General features: G+C 38.2%; 2 protein-coding genes across 2 annotated transcripts; both read left to right on the top strand.

Moving 5' to 3' along the window:
* Window positions 1-2,929: 2,929 nt before the first annotated feature.
* Window positions 2,930-16,003, top strand: LOC116100015 (taste receptor type 2 member 114-like). The gene is made up of 2 exons (XM_031384073.1): window positions 2,930-3,127; window positions 15,062-16,003. The coding sequence occupies exons 1-2, from the start codon at window positions 2,930-2,932 to the stop codon at window positions 16,001-16,003; spliced, it is 1,140 nt and encodes a 379-aa protein (XP_031239933.1).
* Window positions 16,004-18,640: 2,637 nt separating this feature from the next.
* Window positions 18,641-19,596, top strand: LOC116098370 (taste receptor type 2 member 105). Its single transcript, XM_031381011.1, has one exon. It carries the CDS (start codon window positions 18,667-18,669, stop codon window positions 19,594-19,596), a length of 930 nt encoding a protein of 309 aa, XP_031236871.1. The 5' UTR covers window positions 18,641-18,666.
* Window positions 19,597-19,772: the final 176 nt, after the last annotated feature.

The raw sequence follows: 19,772 nt of genomic DNA, 5'->3' as shown, positions 1-19,772 counted from the left end.
ATGCTTTGTTTGATGTTTATAACTATTGTATCAAGTTTGAAGAAGAGAACTTTATAAGTTATCTTTCTCTGAGATGAATGCTTTTACAAAATATCACAGCCAATGAACCAGATTCTTACCCTCATGTACTGTCTCTGCCACCCTCCAAGCAGAACCATTGTTCATTGAAATAGTTGGTATTACCCTCCTGGTTTGAGGCCTGCCTCTCATAGCCACACTTCTCTGCCCATCTCCTGCTATTTTCCAAGCCTCCAACCTGGTTCCAGTTACATTCGGAAGCTCCACCTCCACAGAGTATAAAAGGAAGTCACTGATTGGACTGACGTGCTGACGTACTTGGGGGTGTGGTTTTTCCTGACTTATTCTACCTGTTGGTGGGAACAAAGGGATTCATTAAAGGTTCAAGATGGCTGAGTAAAGGCTCCTTCCTAATGTTTTAAGGTACCTCCCACATGGGCAAGGTACAGTATGGCTGTCCTACCTCTTTCTATCTCTTTTATCTCTTCCTATCTATTTCTACCTTCATATTCCAGGTAAACTACTGTTTTTACGTTGCTGCTGGACAGCAACAAGTTGGTGAAGGACTTCATTGATAGACCATCTTAATACACACACCATTTCTTAAATGAACGTAACCTTTTCTCTATGGCCTGAGAATGAAGACAATCACTCAAGTCAAGTAGCTTTGACCATAGCAGGAAATCTATATCCAAAAATCATGCCTACAATTCATTTCTTGGCACAGCAGAACTGTCAACTCTTAGCTTTTCTACTATGGAGGTAAAATCCTTTGGTGATATGAAGGTCATTGAAGTGCAGCCTTATTACAATGAACTCCAATGTCTAAAAATTGCTATTATTTTGGGCTTGTACCACAGTAAGAGCCAAGATTGTATGCTCTAAAAAAACAAAACAAACCAACAAACAAAAAGGTCTCCAAAAGACTTGTAGGAGTCCTAACACTTTTGAAACCAATCCCATTTTTTTATTACTGTTCAGTTTTATTATGCTTACAGTTTCACAGTAGTTTCTGTCATTCAGAAACTACAAGCTCACAAATATAATATGGAAACAGTGAATGTATGTTCATAACCAGAGCAATTTCTCCTCCTAGGTTAGATGTGAAAGTAGATTATCTCCATCTTCTGCAGTCAAACTAGGCATTTGATGAATGTCTGTGCAATGAGCCAGATATCGTACTAAGTAATTCAAGAGGTTAGTTTAAATTCTTGCAATGGGAGTTCAGAATTTAGTTTCTCTCAGAACTAAAACCATAAAGTCAAAATATATACACTGTAAAGATATTTTTGCAAAATATTAAAATATCTGAGTGCCATTAGTAACAGGAAGTCTATTTACATGTTTGCAGAATGGTGGAGTATGATGATGACTGAAGCAAAAAACATACTAGGGATGAAGGCTAAACTGCAGACTCTGAGGCCCAGCAATACAACCATTCTAACAGTGATAGAATAGGGGATCTTAAGCACATTACTTACTTCATATCAACTCAGGATGGAGAGTTTTCTTCTGTATAGTAGAGAAAAAAGGTTTCTCATCATTGGATTATTGCCAGGACTTAAATAATGTGTTCCAATGAAACATCTAAAATAGAGAAGTTCACAATAAACATCAGCTATTATTGTTAGATGCCATAGGTGAAAAGTACTCAGATCTCCTATAATTTGATAGTTTATGGAAAGAGAAAAAGCATTATTACCCAGGGTGAAGTTCCAGGGGGAAGATGGGACAATGCCAGCAGAAGAAACAGAGGGTCAGATGAACTCACTAACTCTATGTCTAGATTCACAGAGAGACAGAAGAGGTATGTAAGAAGAAGGAATTAACAATTAGCAGGGGAAACAAAAACATGTATAAGGAATCATGTTCTTTTACATAGGCAGAGATCATCCTGTGGTTATTTTACCAGTCTCAAAATACATAATTGAGATAGATACACATCAAAGTTTGAAAAATTCTCACATTGGTACTCTCACCTAAAAAATGAGGGCTATTATAGTTGGAAAGGTAAAATGGAAGCCTCTAGAGATTTCTCTGCCAAAGAAATGGAAACAGTATGCCACAGGCCAGCCAGTCAGGACCTCTCGCAACCCGTGGCGGGAACAGGGTCCTAGTCAGGTAGACAAGGTGTTGGCAAAGAAATGACAAACAGAAACAGACACAAGGGAATGTTATAACTGAATGTAATTTGTACAAAGTAGAAATCAGGCTTATATAATATACAGAAAACAGGGCAAACTACAAAATTCATATAGGCAGTAGATGGCTACATCAAGGTCAGTAAAATCAAACAACCAGCCAAGTGCAAGATGGAAGAGCAGTGATGTCTTTCTTCTTGGGATAGGTTGTCCTGGCAGCCCCAAGATAAACTCTCAGGGTCTGTCTGAGGCAAGTAGCTGAAGGTCGTATTCTAGCATTCCTTGGCTGTAACATAAATAATTAGTGATGGGAGCCCTACAACTTCTAGCTTCTCACTGGCAGTAAAATAGTTTGTTTGTTTTTTTTTTCTGTGTGAGACTACTCTGATAATAAGTGCCTAACTATTATTTCTGACTCTTGAGATGCCCTGTCTGGTAAGACAGCTTATAGTAAAATATTTCAGCTAATTACAACTAGGAAATCTAATAGGATTATTGAAGCACTGTGAAGGCCAGGAAATAATGTTCAATCTCAGTGTTAGCTATAAGAAAATATTTCTTAGGGCACCTTTATGCCTGAATAAAGAAAGCACGCAGATCTCTCCGCAGACTTAGTAGATATCAATCTGGAACACGTCTGAGTTAGGAGATGTCAACAACTGGGCTACCTCAGGAGACAGACTCCCTTTGGAGTCATAATGCTTCTTGTCCATGATCAGGTTTTAACCCTGATACTGTAGACCTCCTGGGGTAGACAAGTGCATGCCACAATGGTATATCATAAGGAGTATTACATCCCTGAAGGAATGGCAAAAATTAATGCCACTACTGAGGACTTAAGAGATACATGGGTTCCTACTGTGTATCACTTTACCTTTCCTATCTTGCCAGTGCAGAAAACAGATAGTACATACAGAATGGTAGTCAGTAAAAAGCTCAATCTGATTGCCATTGATTTACCAAATGTGGTAAGAGATTAATATATCTCACCACATACTGAAAAAATCCACACACAAACACATTTTCCCAAGTACTTATAAAAAAGGACCATCAGAAACAAATTGCTTTCAGTTGACAAAGACAACAGAAGTTTCCACTTCTACCTCAAAGACAAATTAACATTCCAGGCCAGTATTATAATTTAGTTAGAAGACATCATGATTGTCTAGGGCTTTCAAAACTACAGATGCATGCACTATAGTGATAACATTTTATTGATTGGAACAAGTGATCAGGAAGTAGCAACCCTTATCATTCATAGGTAACACACATGCACACTGGAAAATGGAAATAAATCCAAGCAAAATTTAAGGGCTCCTATCTCAGTGAAATCCTTAGGATCCCAGTGGTCTAGGGCATACAGATGTATGTCATCTAAGGTAAAGTATAATTCATTGCAAATAATTCCTCCAACCAGCAAGAACAAAGGACAAAGTTTTATGGGTCTAACTTGAATTCTGGAGATAATATACTCCTTACTTTGTTTTGTTACTCTGACCCATGTACCATGTGCCTAGTAGATCTGATATTGTGTTTGAAGCTTGGAAGAAACAAAGGCTCTTCAACAGGCCCAGGCTGCTCTAGAACTTGAACTATATGATCCTACAGAAGCAGTGTGTCTTGAGGTGTCAATGGCAGATAACGATGCTGTTAGGAGCATTTGGCATGCCCCTTTAGGTGAATCAAAAGTATGACATTTGGAATTTTTGGAACAAAGCTCTACCTTCATCAACTATTCAACATGATCTGGGTGTTATCTGACCCACCAAGTCATGAAGTGAGATGTTCACAGTAGCAATCTATTATTAAATGTACATGGAATATATGTGCTCAGTCTTGAGGAATTCCTGAAGGTACATGCAAGTTCTATGAAGAGGCACAGAAAAAAAAAAAGAAAGCCAGATATTTCCTCTTATTCAAAAAGCTGTGTAATCATAGACATGATTAGTGAGGAAGGATGAAATGTTAGACCCTTTCATTACCATAGGAATCAGCATTAAGACACTTTTCTGCCTCATCTCAATGTGGTCATTTTTCATGCATCTTTACATTATGGAGAACTTTCCTAACCACAAAAACTTGAACTCCCTTTCCTGAGAACAGCAAGAATAGTACTGCTTCCTCTTTCAAATATGCAGGCATGTCCCAACAAAAGTAAGCCTTATGATGCCATACCTCTGCCATCATGCTGGTAGTCATGTAGCCTGGTGACCAGGATGCAGGTTAAACTACCTCTCTTTGTTTAAGGGCATGTCTAGCTAGCACCTGTAATTTCTCTTCTTGCAAATGAGCCATTCCAAGCACTTCAGCCCTAGACAATAATGTACAAAAATCTCTACCTACTCCCCAAGATTCATATAGCTCTTTTTCATGCCCCCCCTATGAAGAGAGCTTTTTAACTGAAAACCATCTCCAAAGAAGGCTACTCATACCCATACCCTCATACCCACTGACTAAAACCCTTTCTAACCAACTCAGCCAGCTAAACTTCTTTCCTTCTTGTCCAGCCTGGTGCAAAATGGTGCCTGGATACCCTCAGGTGAAAAGCAAGCCCAAGTGGTAGCAGTGTTGTTAGGAAACCATTGTCTCCTCACAGCCAAGTAGCATTGAGTTGTGTGCATGCACCACATTTTCAATCCATTCAACAGTTGTAGGACACTGAGGCTGATGCCACTTCCTAGGTGTTTTGAACAGTTTGAAAATGAACATGGCTGAGAAAGTATCTGTGCAATTTGATGTTGAGTCATTTGGGCTTATGTGAGGAGTGTGTAGCTGGGTCATAAGGAAAATGTACTTTTAGGTTTGAGAATTCTTCTTTCTATTTCCAGTCTCACTGTACCAGCTTGCAATCTCAACAACAACGAATGAAGGTTTACCTGTACCTGCCAAGGTCATGACTCAGTGTAAGGATGGTCCTGAAAAAGGCATGAATGGAAACAGCACTGATTCAGTCATGATTCAGTATAGTCAGTAGTAGATGTAAGCTGCTAGTTCAGGTATATTCTCTATCCCCTAGGATTCTTTATTTTTTATTCTTCAGCTGAATTCCATGATATCTTGAATCTTAATTCTTAATTCCTAATTCCTTCAGAGAGAGCCTAAATACAGTCTTTTATTTACTAAAACTACATCATCAAGGCTTTAATCATCGTTAATAATTATCAAGAATTCTTAATTTTACATAAACTCTATAAGTCCCAGATCAATAATCCCAGCCCCCATTTCCTTAGAGCAGAACCAAGCACAAAGCAAAAGTACATTCCCTTATAGGTTTCCACAGCCTGTTTTTCACAAGTAGCTGGGTACAGCTCTTCCAGTTTTCTCATTTAGCAGAGAGCAGTCTTTAGTAACTGCTTCCATGCAAGAATAGAAAAATGACAAACTACTAAAACTAAAATGATTCCTTACAATGTTTTGAATTTATGTAAGTAAAACTGTAAAGCAGTTAGCTCTCTCTAATATCTTCCTGGGCATTGTTATCTTCAATTCTTCAATCAGCTAGAAAAACAGAGCACTAACTTTTATATGCTTCTATACCATCTTTTAATTCTTTAATCTTCATTTCCTTATCCTACCAATTCCATAGCCTATGTACACTCCTTCTAATATATTTATTCCTAGATTATAGATAGATAGATAGATAGATAGATAGATAGATATACATATATACACATATATTTCTATATTTTCTATCCACATCTTTTCTTCCTGAAATCAATCAAACTCTCTATCCTTAATGGCTCTAACTTCACCATGGCTAATCAGTGCAACAACCATTGGACTGGAGAGTACACATGCTCCCTCATGATTCCAAATTTAAGGCCAAGTCTTGCAATGAACCATTTCCAGAAAGGATCATGTAAGCTTTTTATGGCCCTTGTGATGATATTGTCTAGATCTTTCCCCATGACCCTGAAGGCCAAGTGGAGGGCCTGTTCCTCATCCTCCACAGCCTCATGACCATCTCCATTCCTCATTCCTGAAAACGGCATCTGCTTCATTTACTATGGCATGGTTATCTCTGAGTAATAGGGGATGTGTATTCCCCAGAAAGAAAGATTGAAAGTAGAGTAGTAAACACAACAGATCAACTTTTGTGCAAAACCAACCATCAACACATGTGGGGGTCATGAGATAAATGGCCTGATAGTGTTCCAGGGAGAGGAACAATGTCACACCTCCCCTTATGCAGCCATGCTAGACCCAGCAAAGTTCCTCTCTTAATGTCTGTTCCCATATTTCATGTCTCTCTAGTGCTTGAATCCTTGTCATCCTGAAATTTTGTTCAATCTGAATTATAGGTTTTGTAACCTCTCCTCCAAAGCTTGCTCCCATGTCTCAAATTTTTCCTTTTCTGTATCCTCTGTTCAAGGCTCTGCTTCCATATTTTTTCTTTATATTATAATTCTGATATTCTGATGTCTATTTTATGTTGATTGGTTAATTTCAGAAGATTCTCCTCCAAGACTTGCTTCCAATCCTCATTTTATCTCTGCTAAATTTGATCTGTGAAATTTTGCATCCTTTGTTCTAGTTTGCCTTCTCTAACTCCTATCTCCAATCATCCTTTTCCTCTCTCTGTTGTTTATTTTGATTTATAAAATCCTGTATGTTTAGTTATAGTGTTTTTTCTATGAGGCCATGCTGCTAAGTCTTAAATTTCTCTCTCTGTGGTTCATTCTGCTCTATAAATTCTTGTATCTTCTGTTCTAGATCACGCTTCCATAATTTAAATTTTTCTTTATGTTGTAATTCTAATATTTTGGCATTGCTTTATTGTTGTTCCAAAAGCAGGGTCCTAGGCTGGTGGCCTGCCTGAAGCTCTCTCTCTCCCTGAAGGCAGTGGGCCTGCTGCTGAGGCCCAGGTCTCTCTTTCTCCTGGGGCTGACTTGCTTGCTGCACGGTGCCTTAATTAAAAAGGAGGCAATGTATGAATGAGTTATTTTATTGTAGGAAGGATAGAATATGCTAGTTAAGTAGAGAGAAAGAAAGGAGAGGAAGGAGAGAGAAAGGATGGGAAGAAAGCAAGAGAAGAGAACAAAGAGCAGAGTGGAGAGAGAGAAAGCAAGAGAGAGAGAGACAGGAAAAGTAAGAGAGTGAGGAGGTAAGAGAACAAGAGAACAAGAGAGTGAGGAGGGGGCAAACCACCCCTTTTATTGTATGGGACATGGCATGTCTGGCTTGTGGTCAGATAACTGTGGGTAAGGTCCAGCTAGAATGCTGGGTGTTTGAGGTAGTGTCTGCCAGATAGAACACACATCTCCTGCAGGGGCAGCTTTGAGGGGTCTGGGCTGAAATCTGAGCCATTGGTTTCAGGAGCTTATCACCAAACTCCTACTTTCCCTGTGAACAAATTGACTCTGCTCAGTGGGCCTCTGGGGTTCCGAGGTGGCTGCACTACTGGACTCCAGCTGTCAGAACTGCCCACTGCCCCACACTTTATTTTGATTTATTAACTTTAGAAAATTATCCTCTAGGCTCTTCTGAATTTACTGTATTCTTTCTGTCATTCAGTCTAATCAATGAAATTCAGCATCTTTTCTTCTAGCGTCTTTTCCAGCTCCAGTCTCCCACCTTCGTTTTCTCTCTCTGTTGTTTATCATAACGTATAAAATTCTGTATCTTTAGCTCCAGTATTTCTTCTAAGCTGTGTTGCCAAGTCTTAAATGTCCCCCTTTGTTGTTCAGTCTGCATTTTTTATTCTAAGATCTTTTCCAGGTCCTCTCTCCAATTTTGTTTTGTTTTGTTTTAGTTTTTTTGTTTTGTTTTGTTTTGTGTTTTGTCTTTCGAAACAGGGTTTTTCTGGATCGCCCTGACTGTCCTGGAACTACTCTTTAGCCCAGGCTGGCCTCGAACTCAGACATCTGCCTGCCTCTGCCTCCCAAGTGCTGGGACTAAAGGCATGTACCACCACCACCTGGCTCCTCTCTCCAATTTTTAGAACTTTTCTCTTTCTGTCTCCCAGCCATCTGAACCATCTCCATACCCTGATTTATAATTTTCTGTATTTTCCTCTCTAGTGTCTTAGCATATTTCTCATTCTGTTTTATAAAATCCTTCAATATCTTTTCTAAGGCTCGTGAATTTTTTCTCGGGTCCTATTTTTTGAGAATACATAGTAAATCAAGATACTTATTAGGATAACTTCATAATAATGGTAACTAGCAAATTGTCAATTTCCTTTAAATCCAACCCTCTTTTTTTAAGATTTATTTATTTATTTTGTGTGTATGAGTACACTGTAGCTGTATATATGGTCATGAGCCATCATGTAACTGCTGGGAATTGAAGTCAGGACCTCTGCTTGCTCCGGCCCAGCTCGCTCCGGTGTAATACACTGTAGCTGTCTTCAAACACACCAGAAGTGGGCGTCAGATCTCATAAGGATGGTTGTGAGCCACCATGTGGTTGCTGGGATCTGAACTCAGTACCTTCAAAAAAGCAGTCAGTGCTCTTACCACTGAGCCATCTCGCCAGCCCTAAATCCATCCCTTTAAACCATTTAAAACAGCATCATATGAAACCCAAAATGTATTTATTGTGTTTCTTATCTTTAGGTATCTAATTTTCTTATCATTATAAATTTATAACTCTTATTACTTGATCCGGACCTTCTTATACTTTTCTCTCCCTCTGGTGTTCAGTCCAGGGCATTGCAGTCCTCTCCGATTGTTTTATTACCAGAGGAGGACTGACTGTAGAATGACCCGGGGCTTCTGTGCTTCTGATCCATCTATGTCTTTGGTCTGGGATGCAAGCTGCATAGTGTTCGATCTCAAGCAGCTTGCAGTGGAAGAGTCAGTAGAGTGGGTCTGGCTGTGCCATATCCTGTTTAGATGTGGGGGATATGGGAAAGAGAGGACAGGAAGGTTGGCTCAGGGTAGAGATGCCCAGATCAGCCCCCTGTGCCTTTAAGGTTTTTGGGGCCGGGCGGTGGTGGTACATGCCTTTAATCCCAGCACTTGGGAGGCAGAAGCAGGCGTGTTTCTGAGTTCGAGGCCAGCCTGGTCTACAGAGTGAGTTCCAGGACAGCCAGGGCTGCTACACAGAGAAACCCTGTCTTGAAAAACCAAAAAAAAAAAAAAAAGAAAGAAAGAAAGTTTTTGGAACATTAGCTGCCAATTTTTTTTAGCTGTTGATCCTCAGCTGTGAAGGCTATGTCTCAGACAGCTATGCCCCAGGGTCCTTGGTCCTTCTCTCAGACTCAAGGCCTCTCCAATTGTGTTGTGACACTGGCACAGCCTAATGTTCCAGCTTTGGGGGGAGGCTGAGAGGCTGCCTCCGGTGCCCTGGATTGCTTGGGGCTTGGGGAAGGAGTTTCTCTGTTCTTTGTAGACTCCATAGACCCACTCTGTGTTTAATTTCCATGCTGCTGCAGCTTTAGAGCACAACCCTAGTTGTTTATTTTCTGGGCAGTGGACTTTTATCTCAGATCAGTTTGGTTCTAAGCACGACATACGGCGCTTCAACTTGTTGCTGGAATTTCCAACCTTAATAAGCCCACGTAAAAGACATACACAATGTAGATATTTTAATTTTTAGCCATATGCCTATATTGGGTAGATCTAGTACTATACTAACTTATTCCCCAGCTATAAGATCCCTGGGGATCCTGGCTACTTGGTTCTGGTCCATCCTGGCTTCATTCTCCTTTCTCTTTCTCTGTCCTTTCGCCTTCTTCCTCTACCTGCCACCCCTCCAGAGCACCCAGTCCCACCTTTGCCCTCCACTTCTCAATCACAGGCTATAACCTTTTATTGACCAGTCAAAATGAAGAGAAGGTTCACATGGCATCACCTGAGTAAGTGATGGTCTGCTCCTAGCAGGTAACCCCTCTTGAGAAAACAATATTAACATCAGAATACAAACAGCATCAGGCCAACCTATAACAATTAAGTTTTTCCTTTGCAGAGAGATCTTTCTATGTTATTGGGGTGACTAAGAAAATGGTAAGGCAGGCAAAAGGAGACCTGTTGCGAAGACTGACCTACTGTCAGAACAGAATACAAGCATAAATAACATTGAAAAGTGGTAGTAAGGACATATCCAAATTTGGAAACAAATCACATGTTTCAAACATGGAGAAATAGTTAGATTTTATACTTTGCCAAGAGAAAAATCACAGTCTAATTTACACATTTTTGCCACAAATGTATTTGGAATTTCAGTATGCTACAAATCGTGTATTTGATATTGTACAAATCTTTTACTCTGAGATTGTCCTCTTGAGAATACTTATGGAACACAAAGAACTGAATAAGAGAAAACTATAAAGGGCTATATAAAATATATTTAACTATGTAAAGTGATTGGGTTGTTTGTTTCCTTGATAATTAGATTTAGTTTGTTCCTTTTATATTCTAAAGATTAATCCTCTGAAAATGTATAGCTGATAATCATGCTTTTTACCTTTCCTGCACAGAAACTGTTTAGTTTTGTAAGGCTCCCTTCATTAATTATTCATCATAAGGTCTACTCTACTGTGGTCCTATTCAGAAAGTCATTTCAAGAGCCAGTGAGGTTAAATTTGTTGAATTTACTTCTTACTTTCTTCTTTAAGAGATTCAGGGTAACGGAATCACACCCATACTATCATAACTTCATTTGGGCTAAGCTCAGGGCTAGCAATGCCATCCTAACTAGTATAACAAGCATCTTGTACTAGGCTCTTGAGTTTTTCTCAGGAATATGGTGGAGAAAACAAGGTATTATCTTATGTCTATGTCCTTTATATTTGAGGTTTATCTATGTGCAGTGTGAGAGATAAGAATGCAGTTTCATTCTTCCACATTTAACTATTTATTATCAGCATCATGTTTTGAAGACGCTGCATCTTAACCAATGTGTATTTTTTACTTCTTCGTCAGAGATAAGGAACCTTTAAGAATATGAGCTAAGATGTTGATCCTAATTCCTATTCCTCTGATTAGTGTACCTCGTTTTTGTTGGTACTCTGTAGTACAGCTTCAAATATGAAATGATCATACCTCTCACAGACATTTATTGTTTAGGATTATTTTGGCTCTCCTAGGTCTTCATGTTTCCAGATACAACTTAAGTTTTTTTTTCATTGACAAATGATATTCAACAGTGGCTCTTAGAATTGGTGGTTCTATTGCTTTTGATATGTTTGGTAATCTTCTATTTGGAGATATTCACCTTTCTACTAACATTATATCGAAATCTAGGATATCCTTGCCCAGCACATTTATGGCCAAGATGGCCACAAGGGAAATAATTACACTATTTGTTCCATTTAGGTCCTCCCAGTTTTAAAAATCTTGAGTAATAAATGGTCAGGCGAGACCATCTATTCTCATCAGTTGAGTCCCTGGTAGGAGGGTGCAGTATGGAGGAACCTCAGATGTTCTTAAAATGGCCTTATCTGCCCAGGAGACTATTTAAACACTTAAAATTTTTATTGTCAGTTTTTATTAAAAGTCTAGGGTATGTTTTTTCCAGTATGCTAGTGACCCAGTGGACTTGGTGGGTTTTCATTTTTAGTAGTGGAGCTGAGGGGTGTCCTGCGTGGAGTTTAAGGGTAGCAGGGGCTTGCTATCTTTGTATTATTTGTGTTTGCAGCCCTTTTTCCAATAAAAGCCTTTTCTGAGTAAGAGGCATTTGGATTTGAGAGGTTTGGGTTCCGTTGAGTCATTTTTTGGACAATCTCCTTTCTAATGTCCAGTCTTCCAACATTTAAAATACTTTGCAGCACAAAGGCCTGGGCAAGAAAGAAGGCCTAGTTCTAGCTTGTTTAAATGTTTTGGATAGCTATAATCCATTTGTTATGGTGTACATTTTGTAGTACTTGACATGCCTGCTTGTGTTTCATGGTCATTATTTTTTTAGAATAATATTACTTACAAGCATTTGGCTGCAGGCTCTGTTATTTTTCTGACTAAAGTGGCTTGCACCCCTAGTATAAAATCCAGGATAGTCTCAGATGGTTTTGGTTTCAGGAATGTCAATGAGGTCCCAGGCCTGGAGTGTACATAAGCAGACCTACTCAAATCTGCCAGTAGAGACAAAGGCCTGCTGAAATCCTATGGAGAAATTACTCTAGCCTTACAGTTGGTGGTAGTTCTAATTAATTAACTGAAAAGGGGCATTTTGACTTTGTTGTAGTCCTATTTCTTGACTATATATTTTATTTTTCTAGTCTATATTCGACATTCATCTCTAAAAAACTTCAGATCCTACGACAAAAGCCTATATTCAACAAAACTGGAAAATCTGGATAAAATGGGCAATTTTTTAGACATATACCAAATAGCAAAGTTAAATCAGGATCAGATAAACCATCTAAACCATCCCATAACCCATAGAGAAATAGAAGCAGTCGTTAAAAGTCTCTCAACCAAAACTAGACCAGGACCAGATGAGTTTAGTGCAGAATTCTATCAGACATTCAAAGAAGACTTAGTATCAATACTCCTTAAACTATTCCACAAAATAGAAATAGAAGGAACACTACCCAATTCGTTCTATGAAGCCACAATTACACTCATACCTAAACCACAGATAAACCAAACAAAGAAAGAGAACTTCAGACCAATTTCACTTGTGAATATCAATGAAAAATATGCAATCAAATTCTCACAGATTTTGATTCTTTTCTTAATCATTTATTTATTTATTTTCTTATTCATTTTACACTTCAGATTTTATTTCCCTCCCAATCCTCCCTCCAACTGTTCCACCCATACCTCCTCTCTGCCTCTTCTTTCCTTGAGGATGTCCCCACCACCCACCCCACCACCCCATCAGACCTCTAATCTTCCTGGGGCCTCCAGTCTCATGAGGATTATGTGCATCTTCCCTGACTGAACTGGATCCTGCAGTCCTCTACTATATACGTGTTGGGAACCTTATATCAGCTGGTGTATGCTGCCTGGTTGGTGGTCCAGTATCTGAGAGACCTCTGGAGTCCAGGTTAATTGAGTCTGCTGGTCCTCCTACAGGGTTGCCCTCCTCCTCAGCTCCTTCAGGCTTTTCACTAATTCAACCACAGGGGTCAGCAGCTTCTGTCCATTGGTTGGGTGAAATATTGCAGCTGACTCTTTTAGCAGCTTGTTTGGTCTTTTGGAAGGCAGTCCTGATAGGTCCCTTTTTGTGAGCATTAATGGGATTGCAAACTGCTACTCTGAAAATCAATCTAAAGTTTCCTCAGAAATTTAGAAATAGATATACCTGACAACCCAACAAAACCACTCATGGGAATATAGACAAAAAATGCCCTATCATGCCTCAGGGGTATATGTTCCACTAGGTTCATAGAAGTCTTGTTTGTGATATTCAGAAGCTGGAAACAACCCAGATGTCTCACAACAGAAGAATGGACACAGAAAATGTGCTTCATTTACACAATGGATTGCTACTCAGCTATTAAGAATGACTATATCCTTAGTTTTGTGTGCAAATGGATGGAACTAGAAAATATCATCCTCAGTGAGGTAACTCAGACTCAAAAGGGCATGCATGGTATGTACTCACTAATAAGTGAATATTAACCAAAAAAAACTGTACAGAATACCCAAGATACAATAACAGAACTCAAAAAGGTCAACAAGATAAAGGGTCCAAGTGAGGACACCTCAGTCCCACTTGGGAAGAAGAAGAAAGAAATCACAAGGCGGAAGGGAGGGACCTGGGAGGAAAAGTGGATGGGCAGATGGGAACTTGATCTGGTATTGAGTAAGGAAAAAGAACTGAAACCCTTAGGGTCAGCAGAAAGAATGGAAACAGGCAACTTCAGGAGGTAGGGGGTTGGGGGGACCCTCCAGAATGTATCAGAGACCTGGGAAGTGAGAGACTCTCAGGGCTCAAAGGGAGGGACCTGAGATAAAATGCCCGACAGTGTGGAGAGGGAATTTGTAGAGCAAAAAGACAAGCAAAAAGACAGCAAAAAGACAAGACAGCAACTGAGGGATAGTGTTGCCATCCCGCAGTTAGTGCTCTGACCCATAATTGTTCTTGTTTGAAAAAATTGCAGGAATGGAAACAGAGAGGAGCCTAAGGAAGAAGAAAGTCCAGCGACAGGCCCAAAGTGTAACTGATTTTGATTCTTAAAGGATGAAAATTGGTGTTGGATTTCGTGTTTTGTATCATTTCTGCACATATCTCTTTAGAAAACAGAACATCTTTAGAAAACAGAACATCTAAGGGCAAGTTTATGCTTAGATAATCTAGTACTAATATGGGTATTGAGCATTGGTAAGCACAAAATAGCTGATATCAAAAGTGTGAAAACCCCCCATAAATAGTAATCTTTAATATACCTATATTTGACTGAGTCCCACTCTTGTATCATTCTGGGTGTATAGTGCTGTGATGCCAGACAACCTAATCTTTGCCTCTCCTTTGCCCTGTTGGCTGTAGGTATGTCTACAGGGCTGTGTGCCTACCTCTGTGCATCCTATATGCTACTCACCTATGTGTGGTCCTTGAACACTAGAACATGCTTTGGTTCCTGGTGGTATATACCTGCCATTAAGCCTTCATCTAGAGTAAACAAAGTATGTCTGTATAGTCTGCCATTCCTCATACTTTCATCAACTTCCTACCCTCCTGTGACCTTCCTTCTTTCCTGCAGTCAAAGCGTGGATCTCACAACCTGACACTTCTTCAAATGCAAAATAGTCGGGTGGAGACAAGTAAAACATACAAAACAAAAACTTTGATTTGCCTATTAACAAATGGCAAGGAAACATTCAGTCTGGAGCATCCTGTAGACAAGCTAAGGACAGAAGCAACTGGAGGGAACTCTGTAAACACATTTCAGATTCTAACACAAGTAATTTTTTAAATATATTTAAATCTTTAAAGAAAGAAGGTAAAGCCACTCCTTTATTGAGCAGCCAGTAGATTGAAATCTTAAACAGCTGCAGCAGAAACCATTTTAGAGATCTGTGAAGATTCTGAGTGCAATAGAAGGTGTCCTCCTTTCAATTGCAACTAGTGAGGCTGTGCTGGGCATCGCAGGGAACACATTCATTGCACTTGTGAACTGCATGGACTGTACCAGGAACAAGAAGCTCTCTAACATTGGCATCATTCTCACTGGCTTGGCAATTTCCAGAACTTGCCTTGTGTGGATCTTAATCACAGAGGCATACATAAAAATGTTCTCTCCACAGCTGCTGTCTCCTATCAACACAATTGAACTCATCAGTTATCTATGGATAATTATCAGTCAATTGAATGTCTGGTTTGCCACTAGCCTCAGTATTTTTTATTTCCTGAAGATAGCAAATTTTTCCCACTACGTGTTTGTCTGGTTAAAAAGAAGAATTAATTTAATTTTTTTCTTCCTGATAGGATGCTTGCTTATGTCATGGTTATTTTCTTTCCCAGTAGTTGTGAAGATGGTTAAAGACAATAAAGTGCTATATATAAACACATCTTGGCAGATCCACATGGAGAAAAGTATGTTAATCATTAACTATATTTTCACCAATAGTGGAGTATTTTTACTTTTTATGATAATGTTAATTGTTTGTTTTCTCTTAACCATTTCGCTTTGGAGACACAGCAGGCAGATGCAATCAAATGAATCAGGATTCAGAGATCTCAACACAGAAGTTCATATGAAAACAATAAAAGTTGTACTATCTTTTATTATCCTTTTTATATTGCATTTCATGGGTATAACTGTCAATGTAATTTGTCTGTTAATTCCAGAAAGCAACTTGCTATTCATGTTTGGTTTGACAACTGCATTAATCTATCCCTGCTTTCACTCACTTATCCTCATTCTAATAAACAGTCGGCTGAAGCAATGCTCTGTAAAGATACTGCAAAGATTAAAGTACTCTGGGAATGGAAAAGAACTCAGAGATACATGACAGTCTGGAACACAATCTGGAGTAGCCAGTGGGAAAAAAATGCTTGAAGATCTTTTCACGTGCACTATGTTCTTTTATTGATTTACTATCATTATCAAACACTGTTGGAGTTTTCTGAACTCTTGTTCAGAGTCTTCTGCCCCTCAAGGAATCACACTCCCAGCTGGGATTTTAATCCCATGTATAGGTTCATTTGTTCAACCAGTCTCCTGACTCTTTAATCTGTTCCTGTATATTTGCCAAAGAAAAAAACATCAACCATAGACCATCTCATGTAAAGAATGGTTTCATGGTGTGCCAAACATCCAAAAACACTTCTTTGTGATTCCCTTGGCTTTCCTGTACCACTGACACCCTTTCCCCAGAAGAATCAATGAAAAGGAAACAAAGACAACATTACAGTTAATCTGGACTTTTGGAACATGAAAATTTTGTGTACATTGTTACTTCTTCATAAGTTACCTCTATTTCTACCCATTAAACTACAAAGTCCATGTTACATTAAGCATTTGATACAGTACCACGGTCATAATCATGGATTTTGCTCTGATAAATAGCTAGAAAAACAGTAATAGAAAAATAGATCAGAAGAATAATGAAATGATTCTTCATACTGATCAATGCCAGTGACACTAAATCAGACAGGGAGGAGATTCCCTCAAATAAACACCCTGTTGCCATTATCCTAGCTTATTCACTAGAATTTTGTAAGACCTTACTGATGAAAAGAGGAAAATTTTAGAACACAGGATTCTGAGGATGAAACTTATATCGACCTGCATGGGAAAAAAATTATATATTGCTGATAACATTATAAAATTAAGCCAGTAACTATGTAAATCTACAAAGAAAATATCTAGTTTAATAAAGAGACAGCTTGCAGAATGGGAGGAAATCTTCATTTTCTAATCATATATTCAACACAGGATTAATATTTATTATATATGACAAGTTCAAAATACTAAATACCAACAAAGTCAATCAATAAATAGGCTAATAGGATGCACAAATATTTCTCAAAAAGAAACAAGTGCCCATCAATATTTCAAAAACTGTTCAACACCCTTGGCTATATAGAAAACATAGATTAAAACTATTTTGGAATTCCCTATCACCCCAGTCAGAATGGTTGTAATAAAGAACACAAATTACAAACAAAAAAGAAAATGCTGACAAAGGCATCAGGGAAAGACGTTGTTCAACATTGCTGGTGGAAATGTAACTTAGTCTGGTCATTACAGGAATCAATATAGATGATTTTCATAAACATGAAAAAGAACTACCATATGACCTAGCTACAACAATACTGACTTCACATCCCAGGAATTCCAAGTCTCCATACCACAAAGATGTTTGGACAATGTTTATTCCAGCACTGTTCACACTTTCCAAGTTAAAGAATCTGCTTTTGTGTCCATGAAGAGAAAAATAGATTTTTTTAAAAGGGAGATTGATTTTGCCATAAATGTTAGTGAAGAAGTATGCCTTCTACAACTGGTGCAAAATAGATCAGACTTAGAAAAATAAATGTTGAGCATTTTCTCTCTACGGAAACCACAAAAAAATAGCTAGTCTACTCTCAATGGGAAGAAATTTTTATTATGCAACCATATGGCAAAGAGAAGATCAATATCTTATTTTGACAAGTTTAATATTTTAAATGCAGCCAAACAAATTTTGGCAACTAGATTTTACATATATAAAATGTATGTGTAAATATATAAATAGACACACAGGCACAGGTGCACACGGGAGTGTGCACACACACATGATACATGAAAGTACATAGAAAATTGTGCAGAAAAGGAAAAGGAAATGAAATAGAAGAAAATTATAGTAGAAGTTTGAAACTGTTAAAATAATGATGTGCTTTATTTTAAAAATCTTTATGAAGCCTATCAGGAAGTACAATTATTCACAAATACAACTTTCTTGTTATTCTGATATTTAGCATACTTACAAAGGAACTTATATGTTAATTAAACATTAAATCAATATTCTAGAGTAAAATGATTATGTTTCTTGTATATCTAATTATTTTTTAATTGTAGACTCAGGTTATGTTTATAAACAATAAAATTATGGCAATTTCTCTCAGTTTTCATTTTTTCTTTGTCCTTTTAGTTTTAAAGTTATGAAATTTTTTTTCAGAAGAGAACTATAGTTTAACCAGCTGGTCTCTAACTCACAGGATAAAGTGGTGCAATATTTCACCTCTCAAGGAGCTGCAACTATATGCATGTGTTGCCTTGCACAACTCATGATGATGATTTCATATTTAAAACATAAAATTAAGTGTTGTTCCAGTTGCTTAATTTCTTCCTGTTTATATCTGCCACTCCTACTCAAATACTGGACTTTTTACGTGCAAAATAGTATCAGAGGGGAAATTATAATACAAGAAAGTGAAACCATCATTTGCTTATAAGAAAATTACAAGACATTTATTCTGCACACATTCTGTAGACAAGTTAAGTCTTATAGGGCAAGTAGACAGAACTCTGTGAAAACACTTCAGATTCCCCAACAACATAATTTTGATTTATTTTTAAATCCTTTATTTAAGGAAAGAAGAAAAAAATCTATGAAGCACTCAATATAGAGAATACTCTGCAACAGATCTACTATAGATGCAACAGGTACAACCTTAAGAACCTGCAAAGATGCTGAGTGCAGCTGAAGGCATCCTTCTTTCTATTGCAACTGTTGAAGCTGGGCTGGGAGTTTTAGGGAACACATTTATTGTACTGGTAAACTGCATGGACTGGGCCAAGAACAATAAGCTCTCTAAGATTGGCTTCTTTCTCATTGGCTTAGCAACTTCCAGGATTTTTATTGTATGCCTATTAACTTTAGGTGCATATGGAAAGCTATTCTATCCAAATAAGTATTTGTCTAACAGTCTGGTTGAAATCATCTCTTATATATGGTTGACTGTGAATCACCTGACTGTCTGGTTTGCCACTAGCCTGAGCATCTTCTATTTCCTGAAGATAGCAACTTTTTCTGACTGTATATTTCTCTGGTTGAAGAGGAGAACTGATAAAGTTTTTGTCTTTCTGATGGGGTGTTTGCTAACTTCATGGGTAATCTCATTCTCATTTGTTGTGAAGTTGATGAAGGACAATAAAGTGAATCATAGAAACAGGACCTCAGAAATGTACTGGGAGACAAAGAAATTCCCTATTAACTATGTCTTAATCAACATTGGAGTCATTTCTCTCTTTATGATGACCTTAACTGCAAGTTTCTTGTTAATTATTTCTCTTTGGAGGCACAGCAGGCAGATGCAGTCTGGTTTTTCAGGATTCAGAGACCTCAACGCAGAAGCTCATGTGAAAGCCATGAAATTCTTAATTTCATTTATCATCCTTTTCGTCTTGTATTTTGTAGGTGTTGCAATAGAAATTATCTGCACATTTATCCCAGAAAACAAACTGCTATTTATTTTTGGTTTCGCAACTGCATCCGTATATCCCTGCTGTCACTCATTTATTCTAATTCTAACAAACAGCCAGCTGAAGCAAGCCTTTGTAAAGATTTTGCAGGGATTAAAGTTCTCTGAAAAAGGAAAAGATCTCAGGGCCACATGAGTCTGGAACAGAAATGGGTAGTCTGGAATAATAATGAGGAAATCATAGAAGGTCTTTTTAATGGGTATAGTGTTCTTGCATTGAGTTTGGGGAGCTGTAAACTTCTCTTTCATTTTTATTTTTTATTCTATGTGAACATGTGTGTGTGTGTGTGTGTGTGTGTGTGTGTGTGTGTG

Source organism: Mastomys coucha, unplaced genomic scaffold, assembly GCF_008632895.1.
Source record: "Mastomys coucha isolate ucsf_1 unplaced genomic scaffold, UCSF_Mcou_1 pScaffold20, whole genome shotgun sequence".
In the NCBI taxonomy this organism is placed as follows: Eukaryota; Metazoa; Chordata; class Mammalia; order Rodentia; family Muridae; genus Mastomys; species Mastomys coucha.
This window is presented reverse-complemented; position numbering and strand designations above follow the sequence as displayed.